This window comes from Jaculus jaculus, chromosome 2 (genome assembly GCF_020740685.1).
Source record: "Jaculus jaculus isolate mJacJac1 chromosome 2, mJacJac1.mat.Y.cur, whole genome shotgun sequence".
Taxonomy (NCBI): Eukaryota; Metazoa; Chordata; class Mammalia; order Rodentia; family Dipodidae; genus Jaculus; species Jaculus jaculus.
Genome location: NC_059103.1, coordinates 174,603,050 through 174,621,404, shown reverse-complemented (window position 1 = coordinate 174,621,404; position 18,355 = coordinate 174,603,050). Strand labels below are relative to the sequence as shown.

At 37.9% G+C, this 18,355-nt stretch overlaps 1 protein-coding gene across 1 annotated transcript in view; it reads right to left on the bottom strand.

Moving 5' to 3' along the window:
- The window catches only part of Dcaf13 (DDB1 and CUL4 associated factor 13), a 46,419-nt gene that overhangs the window by 22,631 nt on the left and 5,433 nt on the right, over positions 1 to 18,355 (bottom strand). The window contains exons 2-5 of the mRNA XM_045143960.1: positions 12,024 to 12,223; positions 10,863 to 10,970; positions 7,860 to 7,949; positions 6,558 to 6,713 (exon numbers count right to left, since the gene is read on the bottom strand). Of these exons, the coding sequence (XP_044999895.1) occupies positions 6,558 to 6,713; positions 7,860 to 7,949; positions 10,863 to 10,970; positions 12,024 to 12,223 (554 nt within the window). The remainder of the gene's footprint in view (positions 1 to 6,557; positions 6,714 to 7,859; positions 7,950 to 10,862; positions 10,971 to 12,023; positions 12,224 to 18,355) is intronic.

Below are 18,355 nucleotides of genomic sequence, written 5' to 3'. Positions count from 1 at the left end.
AACGAACAAAGGAACTCTCCAGCAGGAGGATATTACAATTCTAAACATTTATGTACCTAACATGGGGGCTCCCAATTTCATCAAACACTATTAGACTTAAGGTCATAGATAACCTCAAAAACAATTGTAATGGGTGACTTCAATACCCCACTCTCATCAATTGTCAGGTCATCCTGGCAAAAAATATACATAGAGACATTGAAATTAAATGATGTCATGAAACAAATGGTCCTAACAGATTCCATCCAAATGCTGCAGAATATATATTTTTCTCAGCAGCACATGGAACATTCTCTAAAACAAACCACATATTAGGACACAAAGCAAATCTCCACAAATACAGGAAAACTGAAATAATCCCTTGTACCCTATGTGACCACAACGGGATTAAACTGCAAATCAGCAACAAGAAAAGCTACAGAGCACACAGAAATCCAGGGAGACTCAACAGTACACTATTGAATGATCAATGGGTCACTGAAGAAATCAAAAAGGAAATCAATTAAATTCATAGAATCAAATGACGAATGCAACATACCAAAACCCTTGGGACACAATGAAGGCAGTCCTAATAGAAAAATTTATAGCTCTAAGTCTCTATACTAATATAAACAATTTAATGCTTCACTTTATGGCCTTGGAAAAAGAACAAGGCAAAAAAAAAAAAAAAGATTCAGTAGATGAGAAGCTATCATAAAGATTAGGGCAGAAATTAATGAAATAGAAACCAAAAGAAAAAAGAAAAAAAAAACCAGCCCAAAGAATCAACGAAACAAAGAGTTGGTTCTTTGAAAGGATAAACAAGATTGATAAACCCTTAGCAAATTTGACCAGAAGAAAGAGACAAAAGTTAATAAAATTAGAGATGAAAAAGGCACCATTACAACAGATAACAAAGAAATTCAGACAATTATAAGGACATACTTTAAGAATACATATGCCTAAGTTTGAAAATCTGAAAAAAGTACATGATTTTCTTGATTCATGACCTACCGAAATTAAATCAAGATGAGATAAATCATTTAAATAGACCTATAGCAAGTACAGAGATCTAAGCAGTTATAAAAAGTCTCCCAACTAAAAAAAGCACAGGACCAGATGGATTCACTCGTGAATTTTACCAGACCTTCATGGAAGAACTAACACCAATGATTCTCAAACTTTTCCCATAAAGTAGAAAAAGGAGGAATTCTACCAAACTCATTCTATGAAGCCACATCACCCACATAACAAAACCAGGCAAAGACAGAACAAAAAAAGAAAATCACAGAGCAATTGCCCTCATGAACATAGATGCAAAAATTCTGAACAAAATATTGGCACACAAAATACAAGAATATATCAAAAAGATTATTTACCATGACCAAGTTGGCTTTATCCCAGGGATGCAGGGATGGTTCAACATGTGCAAATCAATAAATGCAAAACATCATATAAATGGTCTGAAGGACAAAAATCACATGATCATCTCAATAGGTACAGAAAAGGCATTCAACAAAATCCAACATCCTTTCATGATAAAAGCATTACAGAAACTGCGAATAGAAGGAACAGGTCTCAACATAATAAAAGCTACTTATGACAAACCTATAGCCATCATAATACTAAATGGTAAAAAACTTGAAGCTTTTCCACTAAATTCAGGAATAGGACAAGGGTGTCCACTGGACCCACTTTTATGTAACATAGTACTTGGAAGTCTTAGCTATAGTAACAAGATAAGAGACACACATAAAAGGGATACAAATTGGAAAGGAAGAGACCAAGTTATCACTATTTGCAGATGATATAATTCTATATATAAAAGACCCTAAAAACTCTACCAGCAAACTGTTAGAGCTGATAAACACTTTTAGCAATGTAGCAGGATACAAAATAAATACACAGAAATCAGTAGCTTTCCTATATACTAGCAACAAATGTATAGAGAATGAAATCAGTGTATCTCTTCCATTCACAATTGCCTCAAAAAAAAAAAAAAAAAAAAAGTACCTTGGAATAAACTTAACTGAGGAGGTGAAGGATCTCTACAATGAGAACTTCAAAGCACTCAGGTGAAAAATTGCAGAAGACACAAGGAAATGAAAAGATATCCCATGATTATTCCAATCTTGGCTTGGAAGAATCAGTATTGTGAAAATGTTAATCTTACCAAAAGCAATCTACACATTTAATGCAATCCCATTAAAATTCCAATGACTAAGGGCTGGAGAGATGGCTTAGCAGTTAAGCGCTTGCCTGTGAAGCCTAAGGACCCCGGTTCAAGGCTCGATTCCCCAGGACCCACGTCAGCCAGATGCACAAGAGGGCGCACACGTCTGGAGTTCGTTTGCAGTGGCTGGAAGCCCTGGCACGCCCATTCTCACTCTCACTCTCTCTATCTGCCTCTTTCTCTCTGTCACTCTCATATAAATAAATAAAAATGAACAAAAAAAAAATTCCAATGACTAAGATTCATTTGGAAGCACAAAAAAACCTTGAGTAGGGTATAGAGGGATAGCTTAGCAGTTGAGGCGTTTGCCTGCAAGGACCAAAGACCCAGGTTCAATTCCCCAGGACCCACGTTAGCCAGATACACAATAGGGCACACATGTCTTGAGTTCTTTTACAGTGGCTGGAGGCCCTGGGGCACCCATTCATATTCTCTCTATATATATATATTCCTCCCTCCCCCTCTTTCTCTGTCAAATAAATAAATAAAAATAAAATACTAAAAAAAAAACCCCTCAAGTAGCCAAAATGATTTTGAGCAACAAAAATAAGGCTGGTGGTATCATCAAATCCAATTTTAAGCTACATTGCAAAGCCATAGTAATAAAAACAGCATGATATTGGCACAAAGACAGACACGTAGATCAATGGAACAGAAAGAGGATCCAGATATTAATCCAGGCAGCTACCACCATCTGATTTTTGACAAAAATGCCAAAAATATTCCTTGCAGAAAAGACAACCTCTTCAACAAGTGGTGCTGGGAAAACTGGACATTTGTATGTAGAAAGATGAAAATAGATCCTTGTCTTTCTCCATGCTTGAGAATCAAATCCAAGTGGATTAGAGAACTTAATATCAGACCTGAGACTCTGAAATTGCTAGAGGAAAGGTAGTGCAAACCCCAGTTGTTCAGAAAATATAACCACTAATCAACCACTGGGATCTCATGAAATGACAAAGCTTTTGTACATCAAAGGACACTGTGAATAGAGCAAAGAGACAACCTACAGAATGGGAGAAAATCTTTGCCAGCTACACATCTGACATAGGATTAATATCCAGAATATACAAAGAACTCAAAAAACAGAACAGTAAGAAGTCAAACAAACCGGGCATGGGGGCACATGCCTTTAATCCCAGCACTCGGGAGGCAGAGGTAGGAGGATCGCTGTGAGTTCGAGGCTACCCTGAGACTACATAGTGAATTCCAGGTCAGCCTGGACTACAGTGAAACCCTACCTCAAAAAAACAAACAAAAAAAAAAAAAAAAAAAAGAAAGAAAGAAAGAAACAAAGAAAAAAGAAATCAAACAACCCACTTAAAAAACAGACTATGGAACCAAATAGAGTTCTCATCAGAGGAAATACAGGTGGCATATAAGCATCTAAAAAGGTGTTCTACAACCTTAGACATCAGGAAAATGCAAATTAAAACTACTTTGAGATTCCATGTCTCTTCCATCAGAATGGCTACCATCATGAAAACAAATGACAATAAATGCTGGCAAGGATGTGGTAACAGGGGAACCATTCTACACTGTTGGTGGGAATATAACAGCCATTGTTCAGTGTGGAGGTTTTTGAGACAGCTAGAAATAGATTTGCCGTATGATCCAGCTACAGCACTCCTAGGCTTATGTCCTAATGACTCTTCTCACTACCTTAGAGATACTTGCACGACTATGTTTATTGCTGCTCCATTCACAATAGCTAGGAAATGGAACCAGCCTAGATGTCCCTCAACTAATGAATGGATAATGAAGATATGGCATATTTTAGAATGGAGTTCAACTCAGCGGCAAAGAAAAATGAAATCATGAAATTTGCAGGGAAATGGATGGATCTGGAAAGGATTATAGTAAGTGAGGTAACTCAGGCCCAGAAAGCCAAATGTCACATGTTCTCTCTTTTATGTGGGTCCTAGCTACAAATGTATAAACTTGTGTGTGATCTGAAACCAAAAATCAGTAGCAGATGCCAGTAAGCTAGAAAAAGGCTATAAGGGAGGGAGGAGAGGGAAGGTCTTAAGGGGATGGTATTCTATATATGTAAGCAGAAGAAGAGATTACAGGGAGGGAAAAGGCCTAAGCGAGGTCAGGGAAAGAAACTTATATGAAAGAAAGGCCGGAGGGGGAGAGGGTCAATCAAAATTCAAGATATTCCGAATAAGACATGAAAATCTACTTTCTTGAATATGGCACATCCAGAAGCCATAGATTGTTACTAGAAAATTTTCAGTGCCTGGGATGGGATACCTTCCAGTGAGTTGTTGGCCAGGGAGGTCCCTGTTGCCTCCAAAACATTATAGGCTATTGCCAAGGGCCTTGGTTCACCATGAGAAAGAGATGGTAAGACCCTATTGCTGAAGACTTCAAATGCCTGAGCAGCAGAGTCACTGAGAAATCAAGCTGATGTTGAACAGAAAACCTTCTCCCTGTAGACTAGGCAACTGAAAGATGGAAAAAGCTATACTGTATGCAGCCTTATTATTGGAGACAAAAGTCATCAGCAGTGAAAAAGTGAACACTGGAAGCCTGAAGTTTGGCCAGATAGGCCAAATGACTGAACGAGTGCAATAGTGGCATGCCTGCTCTGGGGGAAACCAATTGCTCTCTAATTGGACTGAAGGCCCACTCTATGGGAAGGAATACGTGCCTGGTACTGAAAACGTAATCAAAAGCCTATGGCAGGGGAGGTCATGATCCTTAGGGGTATAAAGCCTGCTCTAATCTGGATAAATGCATATATTACTGTAACCAAATTGCCCTGAAAGCATTACACTTAACATTCATATTTATATATTTCTCTCACTTCTGGTTAGTGAAGCTTCTCTTTTCAGATGGTGATGACCAATGGGATGACCCAAAAGGCAAAATAGTGCTGAGAAGAAGGGATGGAGGAGTGTCCAACAATGAAACATCTCACACCCTCCAAGGCTCAGGGTCCATTGTGCAAGAGGTGGCAGAAAGAATGTAAGAGCCAAAGGAAGGGTACCACTCCTTACATACAGCTGTCCAGATAGAATTTGGTCTCAATATCCAAGACCTCATAGTGTCTAGCAATACCTACACAAGACCCTCAGAATATGTGAAAATCCTGGTAACATTAAATTGAAAGAGACTAATGGAGAGAGGGAGGGGATATGATGGAGAGCAGAGCTATGAAGGGGAAAGTGAGGTATGGGAGGGAAATACCATGGCTTATTGTCTGTAATTATATAAGTTGTCAATAAAAACACACATTAAAAAAAAAGCATCTTAACTTAGTCTTGTGCACACTGAGGTTCAGGTATTGTTACATATTTAGAAACAGCTCAAGGAAAGGTCTGGAATCCAAGTGCTAAATTAGCCTTCAGGTCTGTCTGCATTCCTAAATTCACACAGGGACTGATAACATGTAGTTCTTTCCTTCCTTTATTTGTTTTTGGTTTTTTGAGGAAGGATCTCACTCTAGCTGAGGCTGAGCTGGAATTCACTATATAGTCACTCTCAGGCTGGCCCCAAACTCACAAAGATCTTTCCTACCTCAGCCTCCCAAGTGCTGGGATTAAAGGAACGCATCACCATGACTAGCTCAGTCTTATAAGGCTAGGAAGGAACAAGGAATCAACTCTGACTTCAAAGCATAAAATATAGTTATTACTAGTTTTCATATACTTTAATAATGACCATGCATATTTATGAAGCATCCATAACTTTATCATTTACAAGCAGAGAAAACAATGCCCAAGTCTCCTTATGTTAAGAAAAAATAACACCTTCCTTTTGTCCAATATAACTGCATGGAACATGAGTATGGAAAGCATCAGTAAACACAAAGTTAGAAAGTCCAAATTCTGGGCATGTTAGTACTCATAAGACTGAGGAGGAGGGTTGTGAGTTCAAGGCCAGTCTGTGGTACAAAACAAAACCCTGGCTCAAAACAAAACAAAGGATTGAGAGATGGCTCAGCAGTTAAAGGTGCTTGCTTTCAAAGCCTGCTGGCCAGGACCCATATAAAGCCAAATGCAAAGTGGTGTATACATCTGGAGTTTGTCTGTAGTGACAAGAGGCCCTAATGTGCTCATGCTCTCTCTTGAACAAACAAGCAAGTGAATAAATTTATTTGTGCAAAACCCTGCCTCCCCCACCTTGAATGTTAGCTAGCACTGGTATCTAGACAAAGCTTCAGGCAAACATGTTAAGGTTTGATGGAGTCAGATATAATCTAGAAAATTGACCAAATCACAGAAAAATGATAAATTCCAAGAATCTTTTTATCACAATTCAAAAGTTGTCTAAACAACTTTTCATGCTGAAAGTTCATATTCAACAAAATACAACATTTTTGTTAGAAGAATATTACCTCAATGGGGTTAAATTTAACACTACTTATACTGTCAAATCCCCAGGTCATGGAGCACACAGGACTGGTTCTCTGTTCATCCCAAATGTCTACTTGCTGTCCACAAGTGGCAAAAGCAGCATCTTTCCAGTGATGATCAATGCCAGTATACACAGTCTAAAAATAAAAGGTTATTAGAGCTGCCTCTCCTCACCACTACTTCAAATCAAATATATTTATTCACACTCACATTTGTTTTATGAAATCCCTTCTCACAAAGAAATTTCTTTGAAGCCCTTCCTTAAATCATGAAAAATTATCATAAAGCTGTATTTTATGTTAAAAATCAATTTTGTTTTAGAAATTGCTAATTTGTTACCATCTGGCAATTATTTTCATCTTACACCCCATACTCCCATCTCCATTTAAGAATATTTAAGGGGCTGAAGAGATGGCTTAGTGGTTAAGGTCCATGCCTGCAAAGCCTAAGGACCCAGGTTTGATTCTCCAGGCCCCACATAAGCCTGATGAACATGGTGCATGCATCTGGAGTTCGTTTACAGTGGCTAGAGGCCCTGATGTGCCCATTCTCACTCTCTCTCTCTCCCTCTGTCTCTAATAAATAAATAAAATACATCTTAAAAAAAAAAGAATATTTAAAACTGCTTAATACTTGAAACAAACCTAAACATATACTATAATGCTATAACTATAATGCTAAAAGAAAATGGTGGTTTTAAAAATACATATAATTAAAGATTAAATCTAAGTTTTAGAATTTTATCTGCTTCATGTTAAAATGTTAGCATTACAAAATGTAAGTACACTAAATGTCCCAAATTATACTTAGAATATAATTAAACAACATCTTGTTTGCATAACAATTTCTAAGAATTATAAATAGGACTTATACAATAAGCATATATTATATTTCTTCATATCCTAATGGAGTCTTTCAATGACAAATTTAAAATTTTTTTAAGATCTATGATATAAACAAGACAGAAACTGAAGCACTATTTTGTAACATTTAGCGCATACATTTTCTTCAAATTGCTTTCTCATAAGAAATGTAAGGGAGAAAAAAGTGTGTCATTGCATCCTCTAAAAGCTATAAAGCTAAGAGAAATCAACCCCTGCTTCAATGAACACTAAGGAACTTTTCAAATATTTTAGCTCAAAGAACCTTAATTGCATCAAATGTTGTTTAAAGTATGAATATTCTTATAGAACAAAGCCTTTCAGTTCATATTTATATTTTACTTGAAATTATGAAATATAAATAATTTAACAGGCAGAGTATCAATCAAGTTATTTCTGCACCTTTCCCAATATGGTATGCAGTGGCTCTTCTTCTTCTCCATAGCCTGGTCCATCCATTTTCCACTGCTTCACAGTTTTGTCATCACCAACCTAGATATATTAAGATGATAGTTTTAATGAACAATAGCTACACATTAAAAGTTGGTGCATATGTCAAATTGTAAGCATCTCATGTTAAAAAGTAGCACATACCTTATCCTTCCATTGTCATATTTATTAATACTGATGGATGCATTTATTTCCTATTTTATCACAGAAAAAATTTGTGACAAATACATAAAGCACATAAAGTTAAAAATAAAATAGTATAGGTAAAGAAAAAGTAGAACAAGATGAGGATCAAGTTAGGTAATAAATATGGCAAAACTGCACAGTAACAAGAATGGCATTTCAAAATGGGGAGAAAATAAGGTTATAATAAAATGGGTACTAGGTTAATCATTTAGAGGTGGGCACAGAAGCACAAACCTACAATCCTAGAATTCAGGAGATTAAGGCCAGAAGTTGGCAAGTTTAAGGGCAGCCTAGAGTACATAGCAAGACCTTGTCACCATAAAACAAAACAGTAACAAAAAAGAGAGAAACAAGATGAAAAGCTTGAGCCAATATGATGCCAAACACAACAATAAAATTCCAGATAGTTTCAAATGCAAAAACTGAGATAAAAGATGTATGTACTTGAGGAAAGACATTTTTATAATCTAAAAGTAGACAGAGCATGATCTAGGACTCCAGAAACTATTCTTAGTAGTTTTCAAACTGAAATATAGACCCCCTGGAGAAGTTCTCAGAGTCCCGCAAGATTAACAGTAATTCCTGTTAGTAAAGCATCATTTTCTTTTCACTGTGCTGACGCTTACACAAATAGGGGAAGTTATGACACCTTACACCAAATCAGGGTGAGGCTAATTTAGACTTGGGTATTTGGAAGACATGTTGGAGATTAGGTGAAAGAAGAACTCAAACCATAATATAAAGCAGCTTGTAGTTAATGGCATAAAGAAAAAGCCAGACAAGGTAGTGCATACATTTAATCCTAGACTTGGGAAGCAAGGGTAGGGGCATCACTGCAAGTTCAAGGTAGCCTGGGCCTACAGAATTCCAGGTCAACCTGGGCTAGAGTGAGAACCTACCATGAAAAAAATAAATAAAATAAAGCAATCATATATGTGGTACTGCTTATATGCTTATCTGAAATACTTGGGACCAGAAGTGTTTCAGATTTTGGAACATTTGTAGATACCTAATGTGACTATCTTGGAGAAGGGACCCAAGCTTAAACATAAAATTCATTTACATTTTATACATACTTTACACACATTGCCTGAAATTTATACATTTTTTATAATTTTGCATATGAAGCAGTTTTATAGTATGAGATTTTCCACTTTTGGCATCATGCAGATGTTCAAACAATTTGCAATGTTTGAGCATTTTGAATTTCACATTATATATACAAGATTTCTAGCTTTAACTTAAAGTTTACATTTCTAGGACCTGGGGTGGCAGCTCACACCTTTAATCCCAGCACTAAGGAGGCTGAGGTAGGACTGCCACGTTCAAGCTCAGTCTAGTCTACAGTGAGTTCTAGGTCAGCCTGGATTAGAGAGAGACCAGGCCTCAAAGAAAAAAAAAAATAAAGTTTACATTTGTATATTACATATAAAATCTATATTGACTTCTAAAACTAAATTAGTAATCTATGAGAAAAATATCAATTTAACTGCTTCATGGAGCAAATTAAAACAGGGAAACATTTCTGCAAACACCACACAGTGTATATGTGGCAAAACTAGAAAGCTGATTAGAGGTTTTGGTACTAGACTCAAGAAATTTCTTTTATTGAAGATGCTAATGAGCAGTATCCTTTATAAGGGTAGTGGATAAAAATAGTGCTACATACCTATGTTTTATACATTTTATAACACATACAAGCCCCTTCAGTGATTCCTTACAGCAAACTACAAACTAGTCATCACAGAAAAAAATCTTCCAGAGTTAAGTCACAATTTCAGACTAGCCTTAACTTCCATTAATCCCACTACAGTCTAGTAGCAGCATTTGCCTGCAAAGCCAAAGGAGCCAGGTTCAACTCCCCAGAACCCACATAAGCCAGATGCACAAGGCGGTGCATGCATCTGGAGTTCATTCTGGCTGGAGGCCCTGGCATGCCCATTCTCCGCCCCCCCATTTCTGTATCTCTCTCTCAAATAAATAAATAAAAATAAAATAAACTATTTTTTAAAAAAAGCAAAAGGAAGCTGGGCATGGTGGCATACACCTTTAATCCCAGCACTCAGGAGGCAGACGTAGGAGAATCGCCGTGAGTTCAAGGCCACCCTGAGACTACATAGTTAATTCCAGGAGAGCCTGAGCTAGTGAAACTCTACCTCGAAAAACAAACACCAAAAAAAAACCAAACAACAACAACAAAAAAAGCAAAAAGTATAGGTTGGGCACGTACTTTAAAAAAAATATATAGCTGGATTGATGGCTGAGCAGTAAAGACACTTCCTTGTGAAGCCTGAGGACCAGGGTTCAATTCCAGGTCCCATGTAAACCAGATGCACAAGGTGGTACATGTGTCTGAAGTTTGTGTGCAGTGGCTGGAGGCCCTTGTGCACCCATTCTCCCAACACCACGGTCTCTGTCTCTAAGAATAATAGTAATAATAAAAACCCTATAAACTTTCAAGTTTTGACAAACCTTGAAAAGTTAATTAAAATTAAACTTTAAAAAATGAAATTAAAGAGTTTTAAAACCTCAGTAAGGCCTTGAAGGCTGGGCATGGTGGCACATGCCTTTAATCCCAGCACTCAGGAAGGCAGAGGTAGGAGGACCACCTTGAGTTCTAGGCTACCTTGAGACTACACAGTGAATTCCAGGTTAGCCTGGACTAGAATGAAACCCAACCTGGGAAAACCAAAATAAATAATAATAATAAAGGCCTTAAAATAAGTTATTTAATTGCATCATGGTCATATGTATAAATATTATACTTACAGTAAAAAAAGAGGTCCCACAAAAGCGAGTACATATTCCTCGTACAAAACCTTCATGTGCTTGTATTGTACGGGTACATTTTCGTGTAGTCAGGTTCCAAATTTTAACCTACAATAAGACATGCCAGAGAATTTCAGTGAGTTACAAATGTAAAATGTTCAGCATAAGAGTACTACATTTGAAGAAAAAAGAAATTCAAAGGTGAAAAGGCTAGGAATCATTCGATTAGATAGCTAAAACCACCATTTTCTGGGTGAAAATAACGTGCTGCATATGGATAAACATATCAAGCAGAAAACTCAACCTGACAATTATTCTATTTATTTATTTATTTGCAGATGTGTATGGGAGTGTGCTGCCATGTTGCAGTGTGGAGGTCAGAGGACAACCTCGAGGTGTCTGTGCCCTTCTTCTACCTTGAAACAGGGTCTCCTGCACTCAAAGGACTAACAGTCTAGCTAGTCCAGGAGCATCAGGACTCTCCTGGCTCTGCCTCCCATCTTCTTAGGGTGTTGAGATCACAGATGCAAGAGACACTTTATGTTCAGCTTTACATGGGTGCTGGGGAATCAAATTTGGGTCAGCAGGCTTTGCAAGCAAGTATCTTGAGCTGCCATGTCATCTTCCTAGCCCTTCTAAAACATTTTAAAGCCTTTTTTCTCACCAAAGTGAGAAATTTAGTGTTCTTTCAGTAATAGCATCTGTGCCCCCCCCAAAGAGCTCAAATATCTTTTATTATAAACACAAATAATTTGCTTACTGTGAAATTAGGCCTCACGACACTGCACTGGTAATATAAGATCAGATAATGAATTACTACACATTATTTTAAACAGAGCTTCACCTTGAGAATTAAGACTAAAGAAAAAAAACTAAAGCTGATAGTAACTAAATACTAAAAGAAAAACATTTGTAATATAAAATGTTTGATTTAAAATACCAAGGTTTAGCCAGGATGGTGGCGCACGCCTTTAATCCCAGCACTCGGGAGGCAGAGGTAGGAGGATTGCCGTGAGTCTGAGGCCATCCTGAGACTACATAGTGAAAACAGGTGAGCCTGAGCCAGAGCGAGACCCTACCTTGGAAAATAAATAAAATAAAATAAAATAAAATAAAATAAAATAAAATAAAATACCAAGGTTTAGACAGAATGACACTTGCCTCTCCATCACATGCACCAGAAAGGACAGTAGACAGGCTCTTTGGATGCTTCGCCAGGCAATTGACTCCATCTCGGTGACCATCCAGGGAAGCAAGGAATGGTTTTGCAAACACACGCTCCAGTTTGGTAGCATTTAAGGCTCTTACGTACTCTCGTGGGACCTCAAAAGGATGTAAGGCAGGATCATAGTTTCTTGGAACTGGAATAAGAACAATCTCTCTTAATAAGTCATTTAATATTTCCTGTGGAAATCTCAGCCACTCACTCAATTGGTTATTTAACAAGCCTTCAGTCAGGGATACTGTCTTGTGCCCAGCACTATGAAGAATACAAAAATAGATCTGTTGTCCACAAACTTTTTCAAACTACAGGAAAATTGGGATTAAAGATATAGCTGGGTATGATGGTGCACCTCTTTAATCCCAGCACTGGGAAGGATGAAGTAGGATGATCACCGAGAGTTTGAGGCCAGTCTGAGACTACAGAGTTCGTTCTAGGTTGGCCTGGGCAAGAGTGAGACCCTACCCTGAAAATACAAAACCACCACCACCACTACCCAATAAAATGATCAAGAACATGTATAATCTTGCATTGGCTATGTATGTACATACACACACAGCTTTTCTTTCTATATGTCCTATTTCATTCTTCAACTGGGTTATCACCGTTTGTAAGTAGGGCTTTCAACACATTATTCATTTGTATTCTATAAGCCTTAAGCAAGTTCATGAACAGTGTTTATTCAACTAAACTCTCTGCTACTTGTAAAGCAGGCAACACCATCTCCGGTGCTCAACACTGCACTGACAAGCATGCAAGACTGACTATATCTTACATAGCCACTATGTATTGGACACTTTCCAAAATTATTTACTTACATAAAAAAAAAAACCCTGACACACCAGGTTTCAGGCACTACTCCAAACACCTTGTATTATCACATTTAATCTCCATAGTACCTTAGATTAGGTTCTGTTACTATCTTCCATTCTAGAAATAGGAAAAGTGAGGCATGGAAAGGTTAAATAACTTGCCTATTAAGTGATAGAGTCATGATTCAAACTAATGCAGTCTGGCTTCATAAGTCATGTTCTTTTATTTTTATTGTTTTATAACTTTTTCTTGACAGCCTCTATACATACAGACATTATGCCATGATCATAATCCCCTCCTACCATGCTTACCACCCTTCCTTTCCTGCCTCCTGAGCCCATACTCCACTGAATCCCTTCTTTACAATTACTCTCTCTTCTATTTTCATAAACCATATTCTTTTTTTTTTTTTTTTTTTTTTTTAGTTTTTTGAGGTAGGTTCTCACTCTAGCTCAGGCTGACCTGGAATTCACTATGGAGTCTCAGGGTGGTCTCGAACTCACGGCCTTCCTTCCTGGGATTAAAGGTGTGCGCCACTACGCCCAGCAAGTTATATTTTTTTTTAATTTTTTATGTTTATTTATTTATTTGAAAGTGACAGAGAGAGAGAGAGAGAGAGAATATGGGCACGCCAGGGCCTCCAGCCACTGCAAACGAACTCCAGACACGTGTGCCCCTTGTACATCTGGCTAATGTGAGTCCTGGGGAATCGAGCCTTGAACTGGGGTCCTTCGGCTACACAGGCAAGCACTTAACTGCTAAGCCATCTCTCCACCCGCAAGTCATATTCTTATCTAGTCTGCCAAACACATTGTCTAAACAAATAATAATGCTTAAAAACATAAGTACATGTATCTAAAAAAGTTAAATGGGGGGACTTCTGGTTAAAATGGCAGCGTAGTAATCACCCCAAAGCAGCCTAGGGGAGAAAAAGGCAAAAAAAAAAAAAAAAACCAGCAAATTGCCTCTTCTACTAACAAGTGAGGGGTATAGGAAATTACCAAAGGCACCAGAGAAGTAGGAGAGATCCAGAGCATCCAGAGCCCACACAGGCAGGGAGATGCGGCTCTAGCAGCTGTGGCACCAGGTCTGCAAGACCACAGCTGCAAGTCTTGGCTTGAGCTGCAGGAAAAGCCAGGTGAGGGGATTTTCCACTCACACTGGAGCTCTTCGCAAACTCAAGAAAGGTGAAGGGAGGACTGCAACAAACTACAGAGGAGCAGATCACGAGGTAGAGGATCACGTGAACCAGCAGGAGAACTGGAGCCACCATCCACAGCCTCCCCTCCCCCACCACCAGTGCAAGCACCAGCAAGCACCAGAGAGACCTGGGGAAGGGAGCTCACAGCATCCAGCACCGGAAATCAGAGCAACGATCCAGCAACCCAGCCAGCCTACCTGAACCCACAGTGTACCAAAGAGGGACCCAAGCAGGAGTACAGCATAACTGAGACCAAAATCATCCCAAAAGGTAACTGGGATTATACCCACAAATAAGCCTGGTATATAGGCTGAACCGGGAGTGCTGATTGCACCTTCCATATCAGGATAAATTATATGTTAAATCTGATGGATAGTTGGATTTGCCATTCTTAAATAAGCTATATTTTGGGCTTGTTATTTGTTGTTTCTTGACTTATAGTGGCTTTGTTTCCTCTTCTGTTGTTCATTAGGGAAGGGTCTCACTTGGTCACAAGCTGACTCGAAACCCTCAACAGAACAGAAATCTTAACCTCCTAGTTGACAGGATTAAGGGTGTGGGACACCACACACCCTAAGGGACAGTGACTTTGTTAGAGGATCTGGTGTCATAATACCTACTCTTGCATAAATACTCTGTGCTGTTTTTCATTGAATATGTACACTGTTTAAATTTTAGAATCTACCTATATTTTGTTCCACTCAGCCTACTTGAATACTCCCATATCAGGGAAACCCAACATCAAGGGTTATTTTTGTAGATACTCTGAGAATCTTAAGAGCCACACCCAGCCCCTTAAGCTCCTACCCTGAAGATATATAACATCAGATTGATTGATACATCTAATAATACTGTAGCTAACTAGAAAATCCAAGCATTAAATTAATACAAGATGCAAAAATATATACATTTTAACACAAGAAACACCAAAAATCAAGACAATATAAATCCTCCAAAAAGTATTAATGCATCAGAAATGACCTTCAGTGAGAATGAGTTAAAAGAGGAAATGCCTGAGAAAGATTTCAAAAGAATGATTATAAATATGCTCAAAGAAGTCAAAGAAGACACAAGAAACCAATTTAATGAAATAAAGAGGTCAATTCAAGACATAAATAAGGAAATAGAAATAATTAAAAAAAAAACAGAATTACTAGCAATGAAGAACACAGTTAATGAAATAAAAAACTGTAGGAAATCTCACCAGTAGAATGGATAAAGGACAGGACAGAATATCTAAGCTAGAAGACCAAGTGGCAGATCTAATACAGTCCAACAAAGAGAAAAACAAACTAATAGGAAATTATGATAATCAAGATATTCGGGATACTATGAAAAGATAAAACATAAGAATTCAGGGTATAGTAAGAGGAGAAAAATTTCACTTCAAAGGCAGAGTAGGCTTTTTCAACAAAATCACAGAAGAAACTTCGCCCAAATTGGGAAAGAGGTGCCAATGCAGATACAGGAATCCTTTAGAACACCAACCAGGCAAAGCCTGGAAAGAACCTCTCCTTGCCATAGAAAAAAACAAAGAAAAAACATTGAAAACAGTTAGAGAGAAAAATCAAATTACCTACAAAGGCAAGCCTATCAGGATCACAGAAGATTACTTAACACAAACTTCAAAAGCCAGAAGGGCTTGGAGTGATATATTCCAAGTTCTGAAAGATAACAACTGTCAACAAAGGTTACTTTATCCTGCAAAGCTATCCGTTCAAATAGAAGGAGAAATAAGGACATTCCATGACAAAAGCAGGATAAAGGAATATTTAAAGACAAAACCAACTCTACAGAAAATACTTGAAAGAATCCTCCATGCTGAAGAGAAAGAAAAGCACACATATAAGGAATATGGAAAAAACAAACCATACTCAAATACTAGTTAATACAAAACAGCAAAGGTAAAACTGGAAGAACTACAAAAAAAAAAAAAAAAAAAAAAAAAGGCAAAAGTAAGCCAGGCTTGGTGGCGCACGCCTTTAATCCCAGCACTAGGGAGGCAGAGGCAGGAGGATTGCTTTGAGTTCAACGCCATCCTGAGACTACATAGTGAATTCCAGGTCACCCTGGGCCAGTGTGAGACCCAACTTTGAAAAATCATAAAAAAGTTCAATGCTTTCTTTGCTTTCTGACATGAGAAAAACTTCAAACTTTGGTTATTGTTATAAATTCCACTGTCCCCATTTGTATTACAAAACTAAAATACTCTCTTTGAAATGCTTATTCGTCCTTTCATTTCTTCCCTATATCTAATAACTTAGTGTTGGCCCTATTACTATATATGTGGACTACTGTAATATTATCTCTACTTGATCTGGTGGTAAACTGTGATCAGATTCATCATTCTAAAGCACATGCCATTTTCATAATCAAAAATTTCTCAAGGCTACTTGCAGTAGTCTTCAAACATGTTACACTATGTGTACCTCTGTAACAGTTTTGTGAGCTGATCTCGTCCTTTATTGTATGTATACTTACAAAGAACATATATTAAAGATGCTTGACTTTTATAATCATGGAAAATGTTAATAAAAATTAAAAAATTTAAAAAAAAAAGATGCTTGACTTAATTCAAATAATATTCTATTAACCTGGTGATAAGGGCTGCGGAGTAGCTCAGTTGGTAAAGTTCTTCTTGCCTTGCAAAGATGAGGACCTGAATGAACCCCAAAACCCACATAAAAATGCCAGGTGTGGTGGCATAAGTGTGTAGTCCCATATGCAGAGGAGGCAGAGAAGGGAGGATTCCTGAACTCACTGGCACAATCGGTGAGTTCTAGGCCTAACCTTATCTCAAAGGAGGTAGAAGGTGTTCCTCAGGACTGATACTTTAAACTATCCTTTGGCCTCTACACACACACACAAGTATCCTCACGCATAAGTGCATCTAGAACACACACACGCAAAAAATATTTTAAATCCATGACAGTTTCAATATCTGATTTTAATAGATGCTGTAGCTAAAAAAAATTCAAGCAGTACTGGCTTTTCCATAGTACCATGCTAATGTTAATATATGTATACCAATTTCTTGCTGTGCATATTTCTGTGGAGATACACATGACTTTAGTCAAGGTGAACCTCTCAAAATGCAGAACTGGTTCAGTAAAGAGTACTACTGTGCAAAGTGAGAAATGATTATACTTCACAAAGAGAAGATAGTTTGCAATATTCACTTGGCATAATTTTCAGTCCCATTTACCAGTTTTGCAACGATTATTTTTGAAGTACATTTAAAATTGTTCTTACTCTGTCACACAGCTGCTCCTACAACCAATCTGATATTTTAATAATTTGAATCATTAAAATGAAAATAAAGTAGATCATTCTGCTTCTAAGTACTTCTCAGTAGGCAAAATAAATCTTTACAAATAACAGAAGACACTTTCATCATTTTCATTACAAAAATTTTTTTTTCCCTCAAGGTGGGGTTTCACCCTAGCCCAGGCTGACCTTAAACTCACACCAATCCCACCACTGCTTCCACATGCTGGGATTAAAGGCATGTGTCACCACACCAGGCTCAATACAAAAACTTTTAAATAGTAAAAATATTTCTAATATTTTATTTATTTGAGAGAGAGCAAGAAAAAGTGAGAGGAAGAAGCAGATAGAAAAGAATGGGCATGCCAGGACCTCCACCCACTGCAAATGAACTCCAGACACATGTGCCCCTTGTGCAGCTGGCTTACGTGGGTCCTGGGGAATTAAACCGGGGTTCTTAGGCTTCGCAGGCAAACGCCTTAACCACTAAGCCATTTCCCCAGCCCTGGTGAAAACATTTCTAAGAATATATTTTCAAAATAATCTCTGAACAGCACTTTTTTTTTTTTTGAGGTAGGGTTTCACTCTAGCCCAGGCTGACCTGGAGTTCACTACATAGTCTCAGGGTGGCCTCCAACTCACAGCGATCCTTTTGCCTCTGCCTCCTGAGTGCTGGTATTAAAGGCATGCACCACCACACCTGCAGCTGAGTTTTTTTTTAAAGTAATAATTCCCTCACTCATTAAAATTAACAACTTGGAAGGAACAGATTCTACCACATATTTTCTTTAAAAAGTTAAAAAGTCAGCTGTGGTTTGATTCAGATGTCCCCCATAAACTTAGGTGACCTGAATATTGTCCCCAGCTGATGGCAATTTGGGAATTAAAACCTCCTGGAGGCAGTGTATTGTTGGGGGCGGGCTTATGGGTGTTATAGCCAGCTTCCTCTTGCTAGTATTTGGCACATTCTCCTGTTGCTGTTGTCCATTT